Here is a 20,087-nt window from a genome sequence, read left to right on the forward strand (position 1 = left end):
TGTTTGGCTCCCCACCAAGTCTCAGCCCTTCTTCTTCTCTTTGATATGGCCTCTTTTCTACATTTAGCTGTGATAGTCTGTTCTGCCAGTCTTCTAGTTGTTTTCTGGATTATTTACACTGATGCGGGTGTTTTCTAGTTGTGTCCGTGGGACAGATGAGCTCAGGATCCTCCTCCTCCACCATCTTTCCTGAAGTCTAGATGGGTCCTTTTTATTTTTTCATCCATTCTGCTACCCTGCCTCTCTCGATTTCAGCAGTTAGGCCATTTAAAGTAATTAGTGATAGGTATGTACTTATTGCCATTTTTAAATTTGTTTCCTGTGTTTCTTTTTTTAGTTCTTCATTGTTCCTTCTTCTCTTGCTCTCTTTAAGATTTTACTTTTTATTTTTTTTAATGTTTGTTTATTTTTGCAGCAGAGCACAAGCAGGGGAGGGACAGAGAGAGCGGGGACAGAGGATCTGAAGTGGGCTGTGCAGTGAGCCCAACGTGAGGCTGGAACTCATGAACTGCGAGATCATGACCTGAGCCAAAGTCTGACGCTTAACTGACTGAGCTACCCAGGGGCCCCAAGATTTTATTTTTAAGTAATCTCTACACCCAATGTAGGGCTCAAACCAACAACCCTGAGATCAAGAGTCGAATGCCCCACTGACTGAACAAGCCATGCATCCCTTGTTCTCCTTTTTTGTGTTTGATGAGTTTCTACAGTGTTGTGTTTGGCTTTCTTTTTATTTTTTATATATCATCAGTTTTGGGTTTGTGGTTATGAGGTTTGGTCATTTCAGTTCAAATACATTCTAAAAAAAGAGGAAAAGAAAAAAAACTTTTTTTCCCATTCTTTTCCCTTTTTTACTCCCTTCTCCACACTTAATGTATATGTTGTCACATTTTACATCTTTTTATTCATAATTTTTTATGTCTAATTATAGCCATTTCTTTCCCACTCGAAGTCTCTTTAACATTGCTTGTGAAAGTGGTTTAGTGGTGATAAACTCCTTTATCTTTCACTTGTCTGGGAAACTTTAGCTCTCCTTCAAATCTAAATGACAACCTTGCCAGTAAAGTATTCTTGGTTGCAGGTTTTTTCCTAAGCACTTTAAAATATCATGCACTCCCTTCTGGCCTGCAAAGTATCTGCTGAGAAATGAGCTGATAGCCTATAGGCTTTTCCCTTGTAGGTAACTTTTTGTTTCTCTTGCTGCTTTAAGATTCTTTCTTTAACGTTTACATTTTAAATATTGTGTGCCCGTGGTGTGGACCTCCTTGGGTTCATCTTGTTTGGAATTCTGTGTCCTTTGGATTTGGATGTCTGTTTCCTTCCCTAGGTCAGGAAAGTTTTCAGTTATGATTTCTTTGAGTACGTTTTCTACACCTTTCTCTCTCTTTTCTTCTAGGTCCCTTATGATGTGAATGTTTGTTCTCTTGATGTTGTCCAAGAGATTTCTTAATCTATCCTCATTTTTAAAAATTCTTTTCTCTTTTTGCTGTTCAGTTTGTGTGCTTTCCATCATCCTGTCTTCCAGATTGCTGATACGTTCTTCTGCATCTGCTAATCTGCTGTCCACTCTCTCTAGTGTGGTTTTTATTTCAGTTACTGTATTCTGCAATTCTGGTTTTTGAAAATATTTTCTATTCCTTTATTGAAGGACTTACTGAATTCTTCCCTTCTTTTCTCCAGCCCAGTATCTTTATGATCATTATTTTAAATTGTTTATCAGGCATATTGCTTATCTCTTTCATTTAGTTCTTTTTCTGAGGTTTTTTTCTTGTTCTTTCTTTTGGAACATATTCCTCTCTCTCCCCATTTTGCTTGACTTTTGGTGTTTCTATGGATTAGGCAGAAAGGCTAGTTCTCCTAAACTTGAAGGAGTGGTCTTGTATATGTTGTCCCCTCTGTAGACTGTGTGTGTGCTTGGTTACTTTTGCTGGCTGGCTGGAGCTGTGGCTGCATATGTTAGTTACTCTTTTAAACCATGGCTTTTTATAGAAAGAAGAAAAAATAATACAAATTTTAAAGAACTAAGAGGAAAAGAAAAAAAAACAAAAAGAACAAAAATAAAAACCAAACAAGACAAATTTAAAAAAAATAAAATAATTTTTTCAATTAAAAACAAAAATGTGGCTTAATTTCTGTGCTCCAGCACACAGGGTGGTTGTGTAGCCCTGGGTTAGCTGAGGTCACAAGCTCACTGTGAGCCAAGCCCTGTTCTGGTCTGGGCTTTTAAAAAAGGTAGAGTGGGAGAGAGCATCCCAGCTGTTCTCTGACCCTTTGAAACCATGACTTTTTTTCTGTGTCCCATTGTGACCAGGGTTGGTGTGGTCTTACATACCCTGGGCTTGCTGAGGTCAAAAGCTCCTGGTGATAACCATACATGCCAGTTACAGCATCCAGACCTACCAGGTATGCCATTGCTGTCTGGGCTTTTAAGGTAGTGGGGGAGAGTGCACCCGCAGCTACTTAGCCCTTTTAAACCTGGCTGTTTTTCTGTGCTTCAGTGCAACTGAGGCTGGTGTGGGCTTGCAGACCCTGGGCTCACTGAAGCTGCAAGCCCACTGTGAGGACCAGACCAACCTGTTCCCGTGTCTGGACCCTGCTCCATTCTAGGCTTTTAAGGTGGTGTGGAAACATCAACTGTGCATTCTCCAGTCCCTCTGACCTGGAGAACATTCCCACAGCTCCTGCACTGCTTAGCAGAGTTCTAGTGTTGTGTCTTTTATATGCTAGTTGCTCTTTAAAGCTGTGGCTGTTTTTTTTCTTTGCCCAAGGACAGAGGGATCTGTTCTTGGTTCCTCAGTACTGTCCCTCCCCACTGCTGTTCCCAGCGTGGGTACAGGGGTTCCCTTTCTTACTGTGACTCTTCTCTCTCTTGCTGTTCTCTCCATCTTTGGTTGTTCAGAAGCTGTCCAGTCAGCTCTCACTTCTTATTCAGGAGGAATTGTTCTATTAATAGGTGCAATTCGGTGTGTGTTCCATGGAGGAGGTTAGTTCAGGGCCTTCCTACATTGGTCATCTTGTGCCTGGAACCTTGGGCTTTGCCTTTTTCACTTAAGAATATGTCCTGGAAGTCACTCCTTATTAGTTCAGAAAGATCTTCCTCTTTTTTTTTTTTTTTTTTTTTTTTTTTTTACACCTGCACAGTGCTCCTCCACTGTGTGGATGTCCTGTAGTTTATTCCATCACTACAGGTACATGAGCCTCAGAAGAAGGGCTAATATCACTAATAAATAAATACTTAAATACATCCATCTATGTATAGACATCTTGGTCATTTCCGATAGCTTGTGATTTTAAACAACACTACAGTGATCTTTTTGTATTATCAGAGGTGTAGTTTTATTCCCCTCCAGATAGGTTGTACCAAGTTTGCATTTCTACCAGCACTGTTTGTGAGTGCCTGTCTGCACCTACCCGCCCCCAGTTTCACCAATAAAATATATGTGTTGTCATATTGTTTAATTTTTGCCGATCTAATTAGGTGATAAATTGTCAGTGTTTGCATTTCTCTCATTGTGAGTGAGTTTGAACAGTTTTTAAGTTTAAGCAACATTTTTGTGTTTTTTGAATTGTCTGTTCAAGGCTTTCCCCCATTTTTCTACTAGGTTTTTGTTCCTTTCTTTGTCCCTCAATTTTGAATAGGTATTTATCTACTAGTGATAATAATCTTTTATCTGTGGTACAAAGTGCATATATTTTCTGCCAGTTTTTGCTTCTCTTTTGTTTCTGGTGTTTGAGCATGCAAAAATATTTACTGTTCATCAATCTTTTACTGCCCCTGTATTTTGAGTCAGAGTTAGAAAGCCTTTTCCTAGACTGAGGTTAGAGAATAATTCACCTCAGGGTGCTTGGGTGGCTCAGTCCGTAGAACATGCAACTGTTGACCTTGGGGTTGTAAGTTCGAGCCCCACGTTGGGTGTAGAGGTTACTTAAAAATAAAACCTTAAAAAAAAGAATAACTCACCCCTATTTTGCTCCAGTACTTGTATGGTTTCATTTTTTATGTTTAGGTCCCTCATCCATTAGGAACTTAATCTTGTGTATGGTGTGAGGTATGGATCTCATTACATGGCTCTCAACCAGGGGCAATTTTGTCTTCCCAGGGGACATTTGGTGGCACTGTCTGGAGACATTTTGGGTTGTCACAACGAGGGGGAAGAGTGCTCCTGGCATCACTTTGGTAGGGGCCCCGCATGCTGCTAAACATCACAATGCACAGGACAGCCCCCACAGCAAAGAATTATCTGACTTGAAACATCAGTAGTGCCGAGACTGAGAAACTCTGGTGAAATTTTTCTACCAGTTGTTCTACCATCATTAAAAAAAAGCTCCCATCTTTTGCCTCAGTGTTTTGAGATACTGCCTTTATTGTAGATTATATTTTCATATATACTTGGGTTGATTTCTGGATTTTGTATTCTTTTCTACTGGTATGTTTTTCTACTCATGTATCAGTACCACACTATCGTAATTATAAAGGCTTTAAAGATATTTTAATGCCTGGTAGAGCTACTCACCCTTATTGGTTTCCTTTGTCACTGTTTTCCTGGCTATTCTTGTATGTTTGTTTTTCCATGAGAACTTTAGTATCAATGGGTCTAACTCCATTTAAAAGGAAGCTTATTGGTATTTTTATTGGGATTGGATTAAATTTATGAATTAACTTAGAACTGACTTGCTTATAATGCTGAATCGTTCTATCCAAGGACAAGGGACATCCTTCCATTTGAGAAAGTCTAATTTTGTGTCTTTTAGGAATGCTTTATAGTTTTTCTTATACAGGTTTTGCACATTTCTGGTAAATTAATTCCTAAGTGTTTAGTCTTTGTTATTGCTATACATGGAGTTTTCTCTACTATTAGGTCTTTTAATTGGCTATCATTTGTGTAAATGAAGGGTATTGATTTTTGTGTGTTTGTATCCTACTACCTTACTGAATTCTTTTACTGTTTGAGTTTTATCATTGATTGTCTACCAGGAAAATCCCATAGTATCATATCATCTGCAACTAGATATAGCTTTACTTCTTCCTTCCTAATTCTTATGCCTGTAATTGATTTATTTTGTCTAATTCATTGATTAATCTCTCTAGTAAAATGCTAATTAGTAGCAGAGATAGTGAGCATCTTTGCCTTGTTCCTGATTTTAGTGGAAATGCCTGTAGTGTTTCCCCATTAAGATACCGGCTTTAGGACTAAGGTGTACATATTTTATTGTGTTAATGAAGTACCACTCAATTCCTATTTTCTCAAGTCTTTTTATAAAAATAGGTGTTAAATTTTATTTAAGGCCTCTCCAGCATCTATGGAGATAATCATATGGTTTTTTTTCCTTTAGATCAATTAATACGGTATATGATACTAATAGATTTCTTAATATTAAACCAACCTTCCATTCCTAGGATAAATCCCATTTGGTCATGGCATATTAATTTCTTAATGTGGTATTCTGTTTGCCAACATTTAGTTTAGTATTTCCGCATTAATAATCATGAGTGATATTGGTCTATGGTTCCCTCCCCCTCCCTTCCTCCCAGTCTTTACCAGGTTTAGGTATCAAACCTTCATAAAAGATTTATAAAAGAAATGGGGAAGTTCTACTTTATTTTCAGTGCTCTGAAACAATTTGTAGGGCATTGGGATTATCTAAACTTTGAAGGTTTAGTAGAATTCCTCTGGAAAAACATCTGGCGGCCTGAGATTATCTCCTTTGCCACCCTTGAAGAAGGAGGACTCCCAGATGGACTTTAAAGTTGGGAAACAAACCTTGACTCTTCAGCTGACAGAGGGTTTTTTTAAAAAGCTAAATTAGGGGCGCCTGGGTGGCGCAGTCGGTTAAGCGTCCGACTTCAGCCAGGTCACGATCTCACGGTCCGTGAGTTCAAGCCCCGCGTCAGGCTCTGGGCTGATGGCTCGGAGCCTGGAGCCTGTTTCCGATTCTGTGTCTCCCTCTCTCTCTGTCCCTCCCCCGTTCATGCTCTGTCTCTCTCTGTCCCAAAAAATAAAATAAACGTTGAAAAAAAAAAAAAAAATTAAAAAGCTAAATTGTGTGGTCAGTCTCCTGTGCATTCCCCTTGGAGAACTTTTATTTAAATCACATGTCAAGAAACCAAGCACCCCCTCTTTCCACTTGTAAGAGCTATGAGGCTGCTTTGGAGCCATCACCAGATACAAACAGAGGACACTGTAGCTCTTGAAAATTTACAATATCCCAGTGCACCCTTAGGAGCTCACTACAGTGCCCTGGAGTACCTCAGCACACAGTTTGGGAACCACAGGTATGTAAGCCTTCCCGTCTTTCTCCTACACGTGTGTGTGTGTGTGTGTGTATACTCACATATACACTCATAGATATTTTTTGAGCTCATACTATACACAGTTTTATACACTGTTTAAAAATCTCTGATAAAATATATACATTTTCCATTTCATTGAGTGTTCTAACACTATTTTTGATATTGTATTCTATCCTAGAATATATCAGAATTAAGTATCTACCGTGGACATTTAACATAACTATTTTTCCTGTTTGAAACAGTGCTTTGATGAACACCTTAGTGAATACATCTTTGCATACAGTCCCATTATTGCCTGGGGATAAATTCCTACACATAGAATTGCTGAATCAAAGAGTATTTTTTTAAAGATTTTATTTTTTTAACTAATCTCTATACTCAACGTAGAGCCTGAACCCACAACCCCAAAATCGAGAGTTGCACGCTCCACTGATTGAGCCAGCCAGGTGCCCCATCTTACGGGTTTTTTTTTGTCACTTTTATTTACTTTTTATTGAAGTATAATTGAGACACAATGTTACATTAGTTTCAGGGGTACAACAGTGACGTGACAAGTCTATGCTGCATTATGCTATGCTCACCCCAAGTGTAGCTACCATCTGACATCATACAACACTGTTATAATACCATTGATTTTATTCCCTGTACTGTATCTTTTATCCTCATGAGTTAGTCTATAACTGGAAGCCTGTACCTCCCACTGCCCTTCACCCATCCCTGGCAACCATCAGTTTGTTCTCTGTATTTATGGGTCTGTTTTCTGTTCATTCATTTGTTTTGGTTTTTAGATTCCACATAGAAGTAAAATCATACGGTATTTGTCTGACTTCACTTAGCATAATTTAGTATCTTATAGTTTTGACAATTGGAAATTGCCCTCTAGAAAGAGTGTAACAACTTATACTTCCTCCAGTCTTATATGTGACTATATGTTAGAGTTTTATCCTGATTATGAATATAGTTTCAGATATTTGTGTGTTTTAGGCACTATGCTGGGAACTTTTTCATATACAATTTAATTGTATTTATATAACATCGTATTAAGTCTTCTTAACAACCTTCTAAAATTGAAGTTATTATCCCCATTTTACAGACAAGAAACTGGGACTCAGAAAGATGTAAGTTTTTCAAAATCACACAACTGAGAAAATGTAGGGCTGGGATTTAAACCTAGTTAGACCCATAATCTTATTACTGTATATCACTGATACTTCACGAACTTGACTGGCTATTAATGATGGTGATGTCCAATACATATTGAGTACTTATTGTGCATCAGGTACTATTCGCATGTACTAACACATTCAATCTTTGTTTCACACCTGTGAGGTACTGTGTACTATTAACCCTGAGACACTGAAATGATTAACTTGTCCAGGGTCACACAGCTAGCTAACAAACGGTAGAGCTGGTGCTCACATCCAGGCAGTTTGACTTCACAGTCTATACCATTAATGAGCAAACTACAGTGTGTAGGGTGCAGGGTTGTGGAAGATCATGTATCAGAATCTCATTAGGAATGCTTTTTTAAAGGAAGAAAAAAAATGGCTCAACTAAAGTCTCATAGATGAAAGGAGAGTTACTGTCTAACAAAACGTGTATCCAGCAATTTGCTATGTAAGAAAAGGTCTATCTAGCAGTTTGGCTGCAAATGTCCGGTCCCTGTCCCCGCAGCCTTTTCTCTTGCAGCAATGTGCAGCCCTTGTGAGTCTAATGCATAGATCTGTGTTCTGTATTCTGCGTCCCCTCCAGGTCTGAGGGCTAGAACTTGAATGGAAGATCTTCCAGTGAACTTGGTGACCCAAACTCAGAGAAATGAAACAGTTAAAATGTCCCCAATTACTTGGAAATACTAAGTATTATCATTTGAGGTGGGTACACTTTCTGGTTTACGTAAGTATGATCTAGACCTCTTCTCTTATTGATGTTTGTTGGGTCAATGAAGCACCTTCGTTGTTATTCATGATTTTAGGCCTTTTCCTAGAGCCTTACTTTGGTATTTAGACTTTATTAAAAATTATGCAGATTATGACAAATGGTGATATTTTTATGTCATTTCTGTAAATGTTTCAACATTCTTCTCTCTCACCCGCCCCCATGGAAAAAACAACTTAATGAGCCACAAAACATGTTATAATGAATGGAAAAATATTTTTAGCATTTTTATGCAGAAAATGCCTCATTAAAAGCAAATGCTTTAGCAAGCAGATTTGAGCTTAATAAGAACTTTTGTGACAAATCACTAGCATGTGTAACTGCTCTATATAAAGACCTAGAAAGCCCTAAGAGTCTGTCACCTTCCTTTCTTACCCCTGGGCTGCACCACAGCAGTGTAGTTGAGTGTGCTATGGCACCGAGTAGACTCGGTGAACCTGAAGTCTGTGAAGCCTAATGTCTGTGTGTTGTTCGCTATCACTCACTGTTTTATCCGGATATGGTACATCATGCAGATTCATTTAGATGAAGTCTCTTCTCAGCTGCATGTTTGGTGTCATGTGGTCCAAATATTTCGCATCTATTTTGCATAGTGTAAAAACCATAAAGGTGCAGGGTGTATTATCCTACATACAAACTTCATTTCATGTGAAAACCTCAACTTGGACCCACACTTGTAACAACTTTAGATTTTGGCCTCAAACCAGAATGACAAAGGAGCAGGGATCCGCCCACTCTGGCAGCCATGTGGGCTGACTGGGTCACAGAAGTCCTCGCCCCTCCTCAGAGGGTCCGGTCCCAGTCCCTGCAGCCTTTTCTCTTGCAGCAATGTGCAGCCCTTGTGAGCCTAATGCATAGATCTGTGTTCTGCGTCCCCTCCAGGTCTGAGGGGTAGAACTTGAATGGAAGATCAATTCTATAGGTGAGCACTTATCCCCACCGAGGCCTTAGAAAGCACACCCGAGGTGATGGACTTTGTAGGTGTTCTGGGTTCATCTGTGGTCCATCCTTGGGGCTTGGGCTGCATTACAGCCACACCCACCCAGGCAAAGCTGAAATCACTAGCAGTGAGGGGGGCCCTCTGGTAACTGGTTACCCTGCAGAACTAGCCTCCTTTATAGAATGGGGAAGCATAAAATGATGAAATGGTTCATCTTCATATGTTAAGTTTTCACATCATTTTTTTCTCAGCCCACCCCCACCGAGTCATCTACATGATCGCCTGCCAGTTAGCGCTTAACATTCAACAGTAACAGTTAACATATATCGAGGTCTCACTCTGTGCCTGCCACTGTGCTACATTCTTTCCATGTCTTATCTCATTTCACCCTCAAACTTTATGAGGTAGATGCTGTTAATATCCCCATCTTAGAGAGGAGGGAACTGAGGGCTAAGAAGGAACCTGCCCTACGTCTTTTAGCTTGTATGCAGGAAATCTGGTGTTTGAAGCAAGTTTTTCCCTCTGACGTTAGAGTCCTTAATTATTGCTTTGCTGCATTGTGCAACCAGTTAACTAAAAAAATACTTCTGAATCCCCACTCTATTCTCCAAAAGACGCATGAATGAAAGAGGGGAGAAGAAACTCCAGTTGCTCTCAAATGCCCATGATTTGCTCTCTCACGTGGCCCAGCTTCATCCACTGTGACTCCCAAGACCCACTCATGTTTTCTGATGAGCAAGGACAGGGCTGCTGGCTGGCCGCCAAGCTCACCGTTAAGAAGTGCCGGTCCTTTACTTCGCGCCTCCTCTGGCTGTGAGCTGGGGGGTAGGCTGGCAGTGGAGGAGCCACTACAGAAAGGGGGACAGTGGCTCTCTGCTCCCGGCGATCACTCCGGCTGCGGTGTTCTAGGGGCAGAAAAAGTAACGATACAGAAACATCCTTGGCATTTTCCATTTCTCTTTCCCCTTTGGGAGGATGAGCAAAAGGCTAGAAAAAAGTTTTTGCTAATCTAGCTCATCTGTATACCAAGTAAGATTTTTAGAATGGTTCCAAACTAAACGTTCACTTCACATTAATATGAAGACTGGCGCTTACATTTTAGTGGGTCCATCTTGTAATCTTTCTACAAGACGGCTCACTCTGAGTCTGGAAAAAGCAGTACATTTTTCAACATGCCTCATTTCAAAACAACGTGAGCAAAACAAAAAAAAAAAAGTCTAGAACAACGGGGGAAGATTTGGTGACATTGATGCTGGAGTGGACAGTAGGCACAGACGTGCCAGAGTCTCCTGGGGAGTGCCAGAAACATACACTCCCAGCCATCCAGTAGGTGGTAGAGCCAGCTCACGCTGGCTCAGGAGTGCTGATTGCTAGGTGTTCAGGAATTTTGCAAACCAGTTTTGAAACTACTGGTGGCTTAGAAGTGGGCCACGGTGGGAGTATTTACATCACAGAAATTAGTGGGTACTACACATCAGGGCTTTTATCTTTCTATCATGCAATTATTTATTTGACTACATTTTCTTTTCTAGAAAACCTGTGACCACACCATTGCAGCCGTCTAAGCCCCATCATGTATAACACTCAAAGGGCTTTGAAATCCTGGGCTGCTAGAGAAAGTATAGGAATCCCAATGAGGACATTTGGCCGATTTAGGAGTAAAGCTACCTCTGGGGAAAGCCAAGAAATTTCCATGCGTGGGATGAAGTGCTCCTGGCTTCTTAACAATAATCACTGAGGCATCAAGAGCACAGTTTTGTTCTCTGGGTGTCTCAGCGAGCTCCAAAGCACACCCTGCCCAACACACCACACTAACAGCCACCTGCCTGCCCAATCCAGCCTGCACTCCTGCCCAGGGTCTGAAATCTTATGACCCCCTCACAAGTCCAAGGTACAAAGTCACATACTGGTAGTCTTTGCTAAACTGCCGCCACAGCCAGTGTTCATCAGAAAGACCTTTTGAAATAAATGTCTTTCCACTGCCACCACCTGTTTTTCTCTGCAAGCAAGCAGTGGGCTTTTCTAAACGGGCAGCACAAAGAAAAAGGTACATTTTAAAATTCATAACGAGTAGAATACAGGTGTCACTGGTTAGGAAAAGGTCAGAGGAAGGGAGTCAGGAGGGACACATCAACTCAATTTCCCATTCAGTTGCTCCCTTCCTACACTTTCTTAAATCTCTCTCTTTCATTTGCCTGAGGCTGGGAAGAAGCAGGCTAGATTAATGACTCCCTAATAATACTTTTTTTTTCTGGCGGTGGGGTGGGGAAAACATTCATCTACTGGAGTCTGAAACTGCAGTAGACTCTTGGTCGTTATTCCCTTAGGCTAATGGAACTTAGACCTCAGCCCTGAACCTTGAAAGGAAGGAAATATAAAATATAAATCTCTCTTTATAGCCACTTAGTAATTTCTCCCTCTCTCTTCTTAGAAACAAACAGTGGCATTACTTCAAGCCATTTGGCTCTGAGCATAAAGAACTGCCAAGAAAAAAGTGGGCGGGGGGGCGGAGAGGAATCAGGTTCTAAATAATTTGAAATGCATTGAGGTGCAACTTGCTCTGGGAAGCCTTCTCTGAAGCTCCATGGCATGATCGGTCCTTTCCTCTGAGCACTCACATCCCTGTTGAATTCCCTGTTTACTACCTCACTAGACAGGCATTCCTCGTGGACAGGGCCCAAATGTTAGTTATTACCCTCTGAATCCTAGGTTTAGCACAATGCTTGGAGCTCAGTAGACTTTGTTGAAGGGACTGCTATTGAGCAGATCTCAAAAGCAGCCAATTTCTAAGGTTCTGATCTCAGTCCCATCAGCTCCCTTCTTACAGCCTCATCTCCAAAAGGAGCACAGTGCTGCCGCCACCACAGCTTCACTTGTCTCTGCTTCATTATCCACTCACTGTTGGTGGAAGCCAGGACCTTTGGGCTGTCCAGATAGAGAACCTACAGGGAGCTTACTCCGGCGTCTGCGGAGCAAGGCCCTTGTCGGCTAGCTATTAGTCACGGCCACCAGATGGCAGAAGTGGTATTCTGATGAATGCAGTGCTAAGCTACTATGTTTCCCGGACAAGGTTAAAAAAAAAAAAAAGTCACTTTCTAATTTTAATTCCACACTGCATGTTTTTAATTCTATGATGCCTATAATTCCTGTTTATGGCTCTCTGCAGTGCTATTAAAACTACTACACCCAAGATTTGCTGTTGAGACAACCTCAAAGAAAGCCAGTCTGGGAGGGCGAGACACAGCTCTGAGGTCTTCTTCCAAAACCCCAGGAGGCCCTGTATCCCTCTCAGTCCCCAGGAGGAAGTTCTGAGAAAACTGATATTGGCACTGGCTGTTCCTCAGTTCTGTCATTGAGTCCAAAGCTGACAACACAGTGAAATGGGATAGTGTACAAGCAGCTTGATGTTATCTGGTTGAATCTGGGAAAATCTAATCAGGGATGACTTATGAATAATAATAAAGGGATAAAAATAATTGTGTCTAAAGGGCTACCACAACTCAAGCTCTCTGATGATGGGATCAGAGAAAGTATTTAGTGAGAATGATCAGACTCCCCTGTCATCATTCTATGCCCTCTATGCTCAACCAGTTTTTTACAGAATTTGATTTACTTACACATTCATTGAGGACCTACTTTGTGTCAGGTTCATGCTAAGTGCTTTGAATAAAAACGAATAAGATCTCATCCTAGCTCTTCAGTTGCTCATGGATTAAGAGTGGAGATAGGCTTGTAAAAGGTTAGTTATAAGCTTGTAAGTAGCACGATTGGGAGGAGTCAAAGGATAGTATTAGGGGAAGGGGGCCTAATCGAGGCTGCAAAGGAATGGGGAGTATGTTAAGGAAGATTTCCAGAAGATGGCCTGCACTAAAAATTTGGTAAAGAAGGACTTTTCAGCCAACCATAAAATCGAAGTGACTCAACTTTAAAAATCAAAGTCAATAGTAAGAAGGCCAGAGATACCTCTAGAGGATACCCATCATCACTCTTCATCCTAAGTGTCACAGTATCTGCTACTAATAACCAAGGGGCATTTTTAGCAACAGTTGCGTTAGGGATATTAGTAGGTTAATTCTTTCATTAAAGGGGGAGAACACAGGGATATGGGAAAAGGGAGAAGTCATACACATGTGGAAGAAAATAAGCTGAAAACAGATTTGTCATTTCTCCATCCTGCTAGTGACATTATTTATTTTATTTGAATTGTAATGCTTTTGGAAAATACCATTCCTTAAAGGAACATAGGGAATTTGGAAAAAAGACATTGAATGTACAGATACCATCTGTCTACACAGCGAAAATCTAAAGGCCGAAAAAGCTCGCGTGCCAACTTCTCATACCCAATTTAGGGGTCTCTAAAAGGGTGATGCCAGTTTTTAATCTCCTTGTCCTAATTAGAATGGTTTTGAGCCCCTGGAAGGTAAGAGAAGGCTGTTATCTTCTACTTTGTTCTGTGCCTGTCTCTGGCTTTCTCAGAATGAAAGAGAAAGAGAAATATTTATTTTCCTAGGACACAGTGTATGGTGAGGAGGAAAAGAGCTCTGGCCAGGGGTCTGGAGGCCTGGCTCTGAGTCTTGGCACTCTATCTAAATGGGCTGTGTGTGACCCTAAGGGAGGTTTCGGACTTCTCCAAGCTGCCACTCACTCCGCTGTAGAATGGTTCTCAACAGGAGCAGGATCCCCTGGGGCAGAGGGTAGGGGGGCAGGTTTAGGCAGGAGCCAAGGACGACAGCCCTCCTACAATGCACAGGATGTTCCTAAACAATGAAATAGTGCTCTAGGTCCCACAAATGTCCTATCAGAATTTCTTGTAACAGAAAAGCCTAGAACCTATTTCTGAGTCAAATCTAATTCTCTTTAAATTATAATCCAAAGGTTTTTTTTCTAGTCTTTTTTTGCTCATGCTTAATATATGCAGAACATACCAGTTTTTATGGTTGTGTCCTCTGCCCTTTCATTTCCCTCTACTTTTTGTTCAGAATGGCTTCTGAGTGTCTTGACTTAATCCAAACCTACTTTTGATAGGCACAGACATCTGACTGCTTCATTAGGTCTTCTAGTGCAGTCGTGCCCAGGCATTGTATACTGCAAATATCAGAAATAATTTTCCTTTGAAATTCTTTTTATTATCATATTCAGATCATGCTATTTTTAATTATGTATATAATTACCCACGAATTTCATTTCAGGGTAGAAAAGGGATCATTTCGAAGTACTTGCTGTGTAACAAGGGATGGTGCCGGAACTGATGGCACAGAGAAAGAACCCCCCCTCAGATGGACAAGCTCCATGCCCTCTCTCCCTGAAAATCAACACCCCCAATCCCGGAATCAGTCACCTCTGCGCAGGGCTTGCGGGCTCTGCCGGGCACGGCGGTGCAGCTCCTCCACGCAGGGCGGCCTCGTGGCCGGGAGGAAGATGTTTCTCTGCTGGTGCCACGGGGCGCGGTAGTATACGCTCAGCTTACTCTCAATGTCCAGGTTGGAGACGGCTGTGAGACAGAGAGAGAAACGGGGTGTTATACATCACAAGCTTTAAATTGTGCATCTGGCAGACTCTGGGTGGGGAGGGGGGCAGGGGCGGGGAATCTGTGTGGAGTGGAAGTCCAGACTGCTGCATTCACATCAGGAACTCACGCAAGGCTGGGGAAAGGTTTGTGGCTTACAGTATGGAAAAAGACACCCTTTGCCCCCGAGCTAAGGGATGGGAGACCCCAGGACACCAACCATCTGCCTGTGACCAGCTAACATCCTCTCCACACCTTTCATTTTATGCTCTCTGACACAGTCACTCATCAACCTGGACAAACTCCTGGCCAGCCTTGCTTAGGGGGTGGCATGGGAGGTCCTGCCTTCCAAGAATGCAGAGGGGCGCCTGCGTGGCTCAGTCGGTTAAGTGTCTGACTCTTGATTTCGGCTTAGGCCATGACCTCCCGGTTCGTGAGTTTGAGCCCCGCATCGAGCCTGCTTGGGATTCTTTCTCTCTTCCCTCTCTGCCCCTCCCCTCCCCCAAATAAATAAATGAACATTTTTTAGAAAGTATGCAGACAAAAGCCTCAGGAATGAGTCAAAAAGGTCACCCCAGCTCCAGTCTTCTGGCCACAGGGCCTGGAACTATACTTCTGTACACCTGCTCCTGATGCCCACCTGAACTTCGCTTCTCCCCTGTTTTGTTGTCTCCTGTGACCCTGGGCCCCCAACCCTCACTGTTTCACCTTACCCTGCCTATCACCTGCCGACTCCATCGCCTGCTGTCTTTCGAAGCATTGCTCAGCTTCCCTAGTTTCATGCAGGGGAGAGGACACGCACTGAAGAGCCCATTACAGAGGTCCCAGGGGTTCAGTGAGGAAACCAGACAGCGCTGGTGAGGAGAGGTGTACCGTCCTTGCAACTCGTAGGGAAGGAGGCCTCTTTCCCCCAAACACAGCATTTAAGCTCAAGGTCTTCTTCATGCACACACTGAGTCTAGGATGGAGATCCACCATGAATTGAAGACAAATTCTTATGGGAGGAAATGGTTCTAAGCAGGAAGATTTTGGTTAGGAAATTACTGCACAGAGGAATTCCAGAGCGCCTGGGCAGCTTGCCAGCCTCAGGAATGGTGAGAACTGGCCCCCAGTGCTTCACCTGCCAGGCCTGCTATCCAGACCAGACCCCTGTTCCTCCCAGTCTCGTCTCCTTCCACTGCTTTCCCTCTTTCCCCCAGTGTGTGATTTGGGGGTGTTATGCCCAACCATTTATTCCCGTGCCCCAAACAAATTTTTGGTTCTTCTCTGATCCTTTTCTTTTTGAAGTCTGGTTTATCATTTCACTTGTCTGGGAAACCTTGCACAGAACCAGATAATCTACAGATAAAGCAGAAAGGCAAATGGAAAAGGAGAAACGATAGTTTTGTAGAAGGGAAATAGAAAAAAAACTGGGGAAAATACAACCTTTGGATAACTAATCCCTCCCACCCAGTACTACATTTATGGCAGTTATTTTTGGTTTTGGTTTTGTTTTCTAATGCAGTCTTCAATAGTGGGTTTTTTTTCCCCTAGAATAATGCATCATAACCACAAAGACTGCCAATAGAAACAAAGACATATTTCCAAAGATGCTAAAGAAACATCACATGGACAGGGTCAAAGGGACAATGCCATACCTCTAAAACAGTGCCATCCAACAGAAGTTTCTGTGATGATTAAATGCCCTATTAGCTGTGCCATCCAATGTGGTAGTCACTAGCCACACTGGCTATTAAACAATTTTTAATTTTTTAAAAATCTAAGTTTAAACAGCTATAGGTAGCTATTCTACTGGACAACCATAAACAAATACTCTGTTCTATTCTCTCACCTTCAACTACAGAGCAGATTACTCCCTTTGACCTAGGTTGTTTTCTTCCTTGGTGTTTAATCTCCAAGAAGAAATTCAGGCCCAAGGGTTAGAGATCCCAGGATTATCTCCCTGGGTAGGGGAGAGTATTCTTAGGGCAAAGTTCTGTGGGGCCAAGCATAAAGGCAGCAACTTTTCTTTCTTGAGTTACTCTATAACTTCAACCCTTTCCTTGTAAACTGTAAGTGCTTGGTGAACCAATCAGGGGTCACTGAGTCCTGGGGATAAGAAACCCTGGGAGGAATCCCTGAGGGAGAGACCAGCCTCTTCAGGCCTCACATGAGGTGGGTAGAAAGGGCAGGCCACATCTGGATCAGAGCCTCCCTCCTCTCCCATGTAAAGTAGGGGAAGTGCTGAGACAGAGGCTTTATTTAGCCACCCTTGGAGAAATGCTCTGGTTCAGTGACCAAGATTGACTAAAAAGTCAGCCCCTGCCTGCATGCAGAGGTCATTAGCAGACTTAACAGAGGCAGGTGGGAATTCATGTGCTCATGACAGCTGGAAGAAGGGACTGAACGGAGAGCTTGTCTGGGGAAAAGAGGAGGCCAAGAAGCTCAGTGGGCAGTTCTAGGAATAGAGGGACTCCTGAGCACCTCCTCTCCCAGGCCCATCCTTTCAGGAAGGTAGGAGCCAGGATTCAGGGCTGGGTCCAGGTGACTTGGGGATAGATCAGAAGGCTATATAGCCCCTCGTTCCCATAGCACCACTGACGAGAAGCTCAGGATGTTAACTTTTGATAGCCCCTCAGAAACCATGGTCAAGTGATCATGGCTCCTTAACCTTAGTGTGGGGAAGAGCTGGGCTCCTGCTATTTATTTCAGCGTTCATCTGAAGAAAAGACTCAACCAGAAGTGCTTGTCAGAAACACAGATTCCTGGGCTCCGGCCTAGACTTCCTGAACCAGAATTTCCAACAGAGGCCTAGTAATCTCTGTACTTGAAAAGTGCCTCAGATTAGTTTTTATCATGAGGCATATGTGAGAAGCACAAAATGTTAAGTGATGATGCCTTGGGATCTTATGAGTGAAAGGAGACGGGCAACAAGGTAGGAGGGAAGAGACCGCTGCAAATGAAAACCTCTATCCACACCTGGGATGTTTTCCAAATAGCTCTTATGTCCTAGGCACAGTGCTGGGTGCTGGGATACAGCACAGAACAAAACCCACAAGAATCCTTGCCCTCCTGGAGCATCTGTTCTCTGGTTTTGTGGGAAAACGGTTTAGATGTAATCCTGCCTGGAGGCAGGAGGTTGGGAGAAGAGACCTCTGGCTGACTCCTGTGTTCTACTATTCTACCATTCCCGAGGGATAGTCTAAGACCTCTAGACTTCTAAAGGCCCTAACACCAAAAAGGTCATAGTCTCCACTCCTCCAACTCCACCTTTCTGCAAAGGTTAATCCCAAATTAAAGCATAAATTAGCAATCACAAAACAAATGTAAAGAAGTTCTGTAAAATTCTCTTTCTTCGTTATTCAATATTAAATACAAAGTTATTTGGGGGAAAAAACATTTTTCGGGTACCCCTGACTTGCTGATGCCATAAACACATTCTTGCTGTGCCTACTGGGCAAGGCAGTGCTGAGTTTCTGGGCTGCAACACTCTGCCTGCTGCTCAGGGTTGTGGATTCATAGATGCAAAGACTAACACAAGTTCCAGCACAGTCAGCCAAGTCACAGTTCCTAGGAAGACCCAGCTCTCTCAATGACAGCATTCAGGGCTGGGAATCCTTACCTCTCCCCATCCAGTCTGTTTCTTTATCTGCAGAGAAGCTATAATGGATTTCTGCCACGCATTAGCAGGTAAACATTTTACTCATCAGTTGCTACAATTGTGTTTATCTCTTAGACGGGGAAGGGAAGGAAAACTCTTTAATCCCTTTGCTCTCAGTTTTGTCCTTTGGTTACAGAGCATTAACTAGTATTATGTGTCCACTGGAGGCAGACATACAGGCACTAATGGAGCTCTTCCAGGGAAAACTCCCATTTTCCTTCTTAAAAAAAAAAAAAATGTATTCCTTTCTGTAAGTAACAGTTCAATGAAAGTTTAATACACTCATTCATAAGCTCATTGCACCACTGCCATTTCAAAGTTGTCAGACATCTTCACATGCACTCTGCACCCTTCTCTTCCCTGTTTAACAGTTACACCATGGCTCAGCCATGAAAGCTAGTGGGCTTAGTACTCCCAGTAATGTTCTTCCTCATAAAAATGCTACAAAGAGAAGCAAGAGTTTCTCCTCTGCTTATTTGGATACATCAGGGGCCCGTCTGTGGTAGGCGGAATTCTAGGAGAGCCTTCAAGATTCCTGTCCTCTTGTGTGTGTACCCTATGTTGTCCCCCACCCCCCTTGAGTGTAGGTAGAACCTGGGAATTATGTTACATTATATGGCAATGGAGATTTTGAGATCCCTATTCCCGTGACTGTGAGTTAATCAAAAAGATAATTTTCTTGAGTGTATCTAGCCTAATCAGGTGAGCCCTTTAAAAAAAAAAAAAAGACAAGCAGCAGCAGAGAAATTTTCTTGTCGCCCTTGAAGAAACAAACCGCCACACTGTAGAGAAGGCTGAGTGGCAAATAATGGCAGACAGTAATAGCGGACGGCCTCCGTTCTACAAGTTCAAGGAAATGCATTTTGCCAACAACCACTGCGCTTGGGGGAAGCCCCCAGGCCTCAGATGAGAACTCAGCCCCAACGAAAACCTTGACTGCAGACAACTGGGACCCTGAGCAGAAGACCCCAGTGGACCTGTGCCCAGACTCCAGACCCATGGAAACTTCAAGATAATAAATGGATAGTGTTTTAAGCTGCTACATTTGTAATACGATGTTATGCAATAGAAAACTAATCCACCCTCCCACTATTGCATCTATTTTCCTAGAGCCAGTTGCTTGCCTTGCCTGGTACTTGTCCTCTCCTTCCTTTGTTATTGCTCTCCAAAAAAGGGGTAGATAAGGGCATGGATTACAATGGGAAATAGGGCTATGTGTCTCATTTTTATCCCCTACAGCAGAAAAAAAGGTTCTGGGCTGTTTCATTTCTCCTGTCCAAAACTATAGGCTCTCACTGGGAGCTCCACTACATGCCAAGCTGGTCATCAGGTGTATTACACTCATGGGATTTTCACACAACCTAAAGATTAAAGTACTACTCCCATTTTACAGATAAGGAAAAAGAAATCAGAGAGAGTATGTAAATTTCCAAAGTCTCACACACCTGGCCAGTGGATGATCTGGGACTAGAAACTCTTGTCTATTTGGCTTCCAAGCTGCTGCTCTTTCCCAAACAAGTACTGAAATGTTTGCCTAAACTAAGGCTGATTGGGGACGGGTGTAGAGTAGGCTGTCTGCCACATAAAAAGTATCTAGTGCTTCTCAAAATAAAAATCAAAGATTCTGAATTGCCACTGTCTATATCATGCATAGGATTAGGTGTAACCAAGGACTGAGTGAATCTTCCAGAAAGTGCCCAGAAGATTTGTCATATTCCAGAAATACAGACACCGTAAAACCAAACTGCTGAAAGAGAATACCATTGTAGGAAAT

The 20,087-nt window shown here is 42.4% G+C and overlaps 1 protein-coding gene across 3 annotated transcripts in view; it reads right to left on the reverse strand.

Moving 5' to 3' along the window:
* NHS (NHS actin remodeling regulator) overlaps nucleotides 1-20,087 on the reverse strand; it is a 338,916-nt gene that overhangs the window by 34,261 nt on the left and 284,568 nt on the right. For all 3 annotated transcript variants that reach the window (XM_081794285.1, XM_081794284.1, XM_081794286.1), the window contains exons 2-3: nucleotides 14,506-14,658; nucleotides 9,939-10,072 (exon numbers count right to left, since the gene is read on the reverse strand). In XM_081794285.1, the coding sequence (XP_081650411.1) occupies nucleotides 9,939-10,072; nucleotides 14,506-14,658 (287 nt within the window). The remainder of the gene's footprint in view (nucleotides 1-9,938; nucleotides 10,073-14,505; nucleotides 14,659-20,087) is intronic.

The sequence above is a fragment of the Panthera onca genome, chromosome X (genome assembly GCF_046562875.1).
Source record: "Panthera onca isolate mPanOnc1 chromosome X, mPanOnc1 haplotype 2, whole genome shotgun sequence".
Lineage (NCBI taxonomy): Eukaryota > Metazoa > Chordata > Mammalia > Carnivora > Felidae > Panthera > Panthera onca.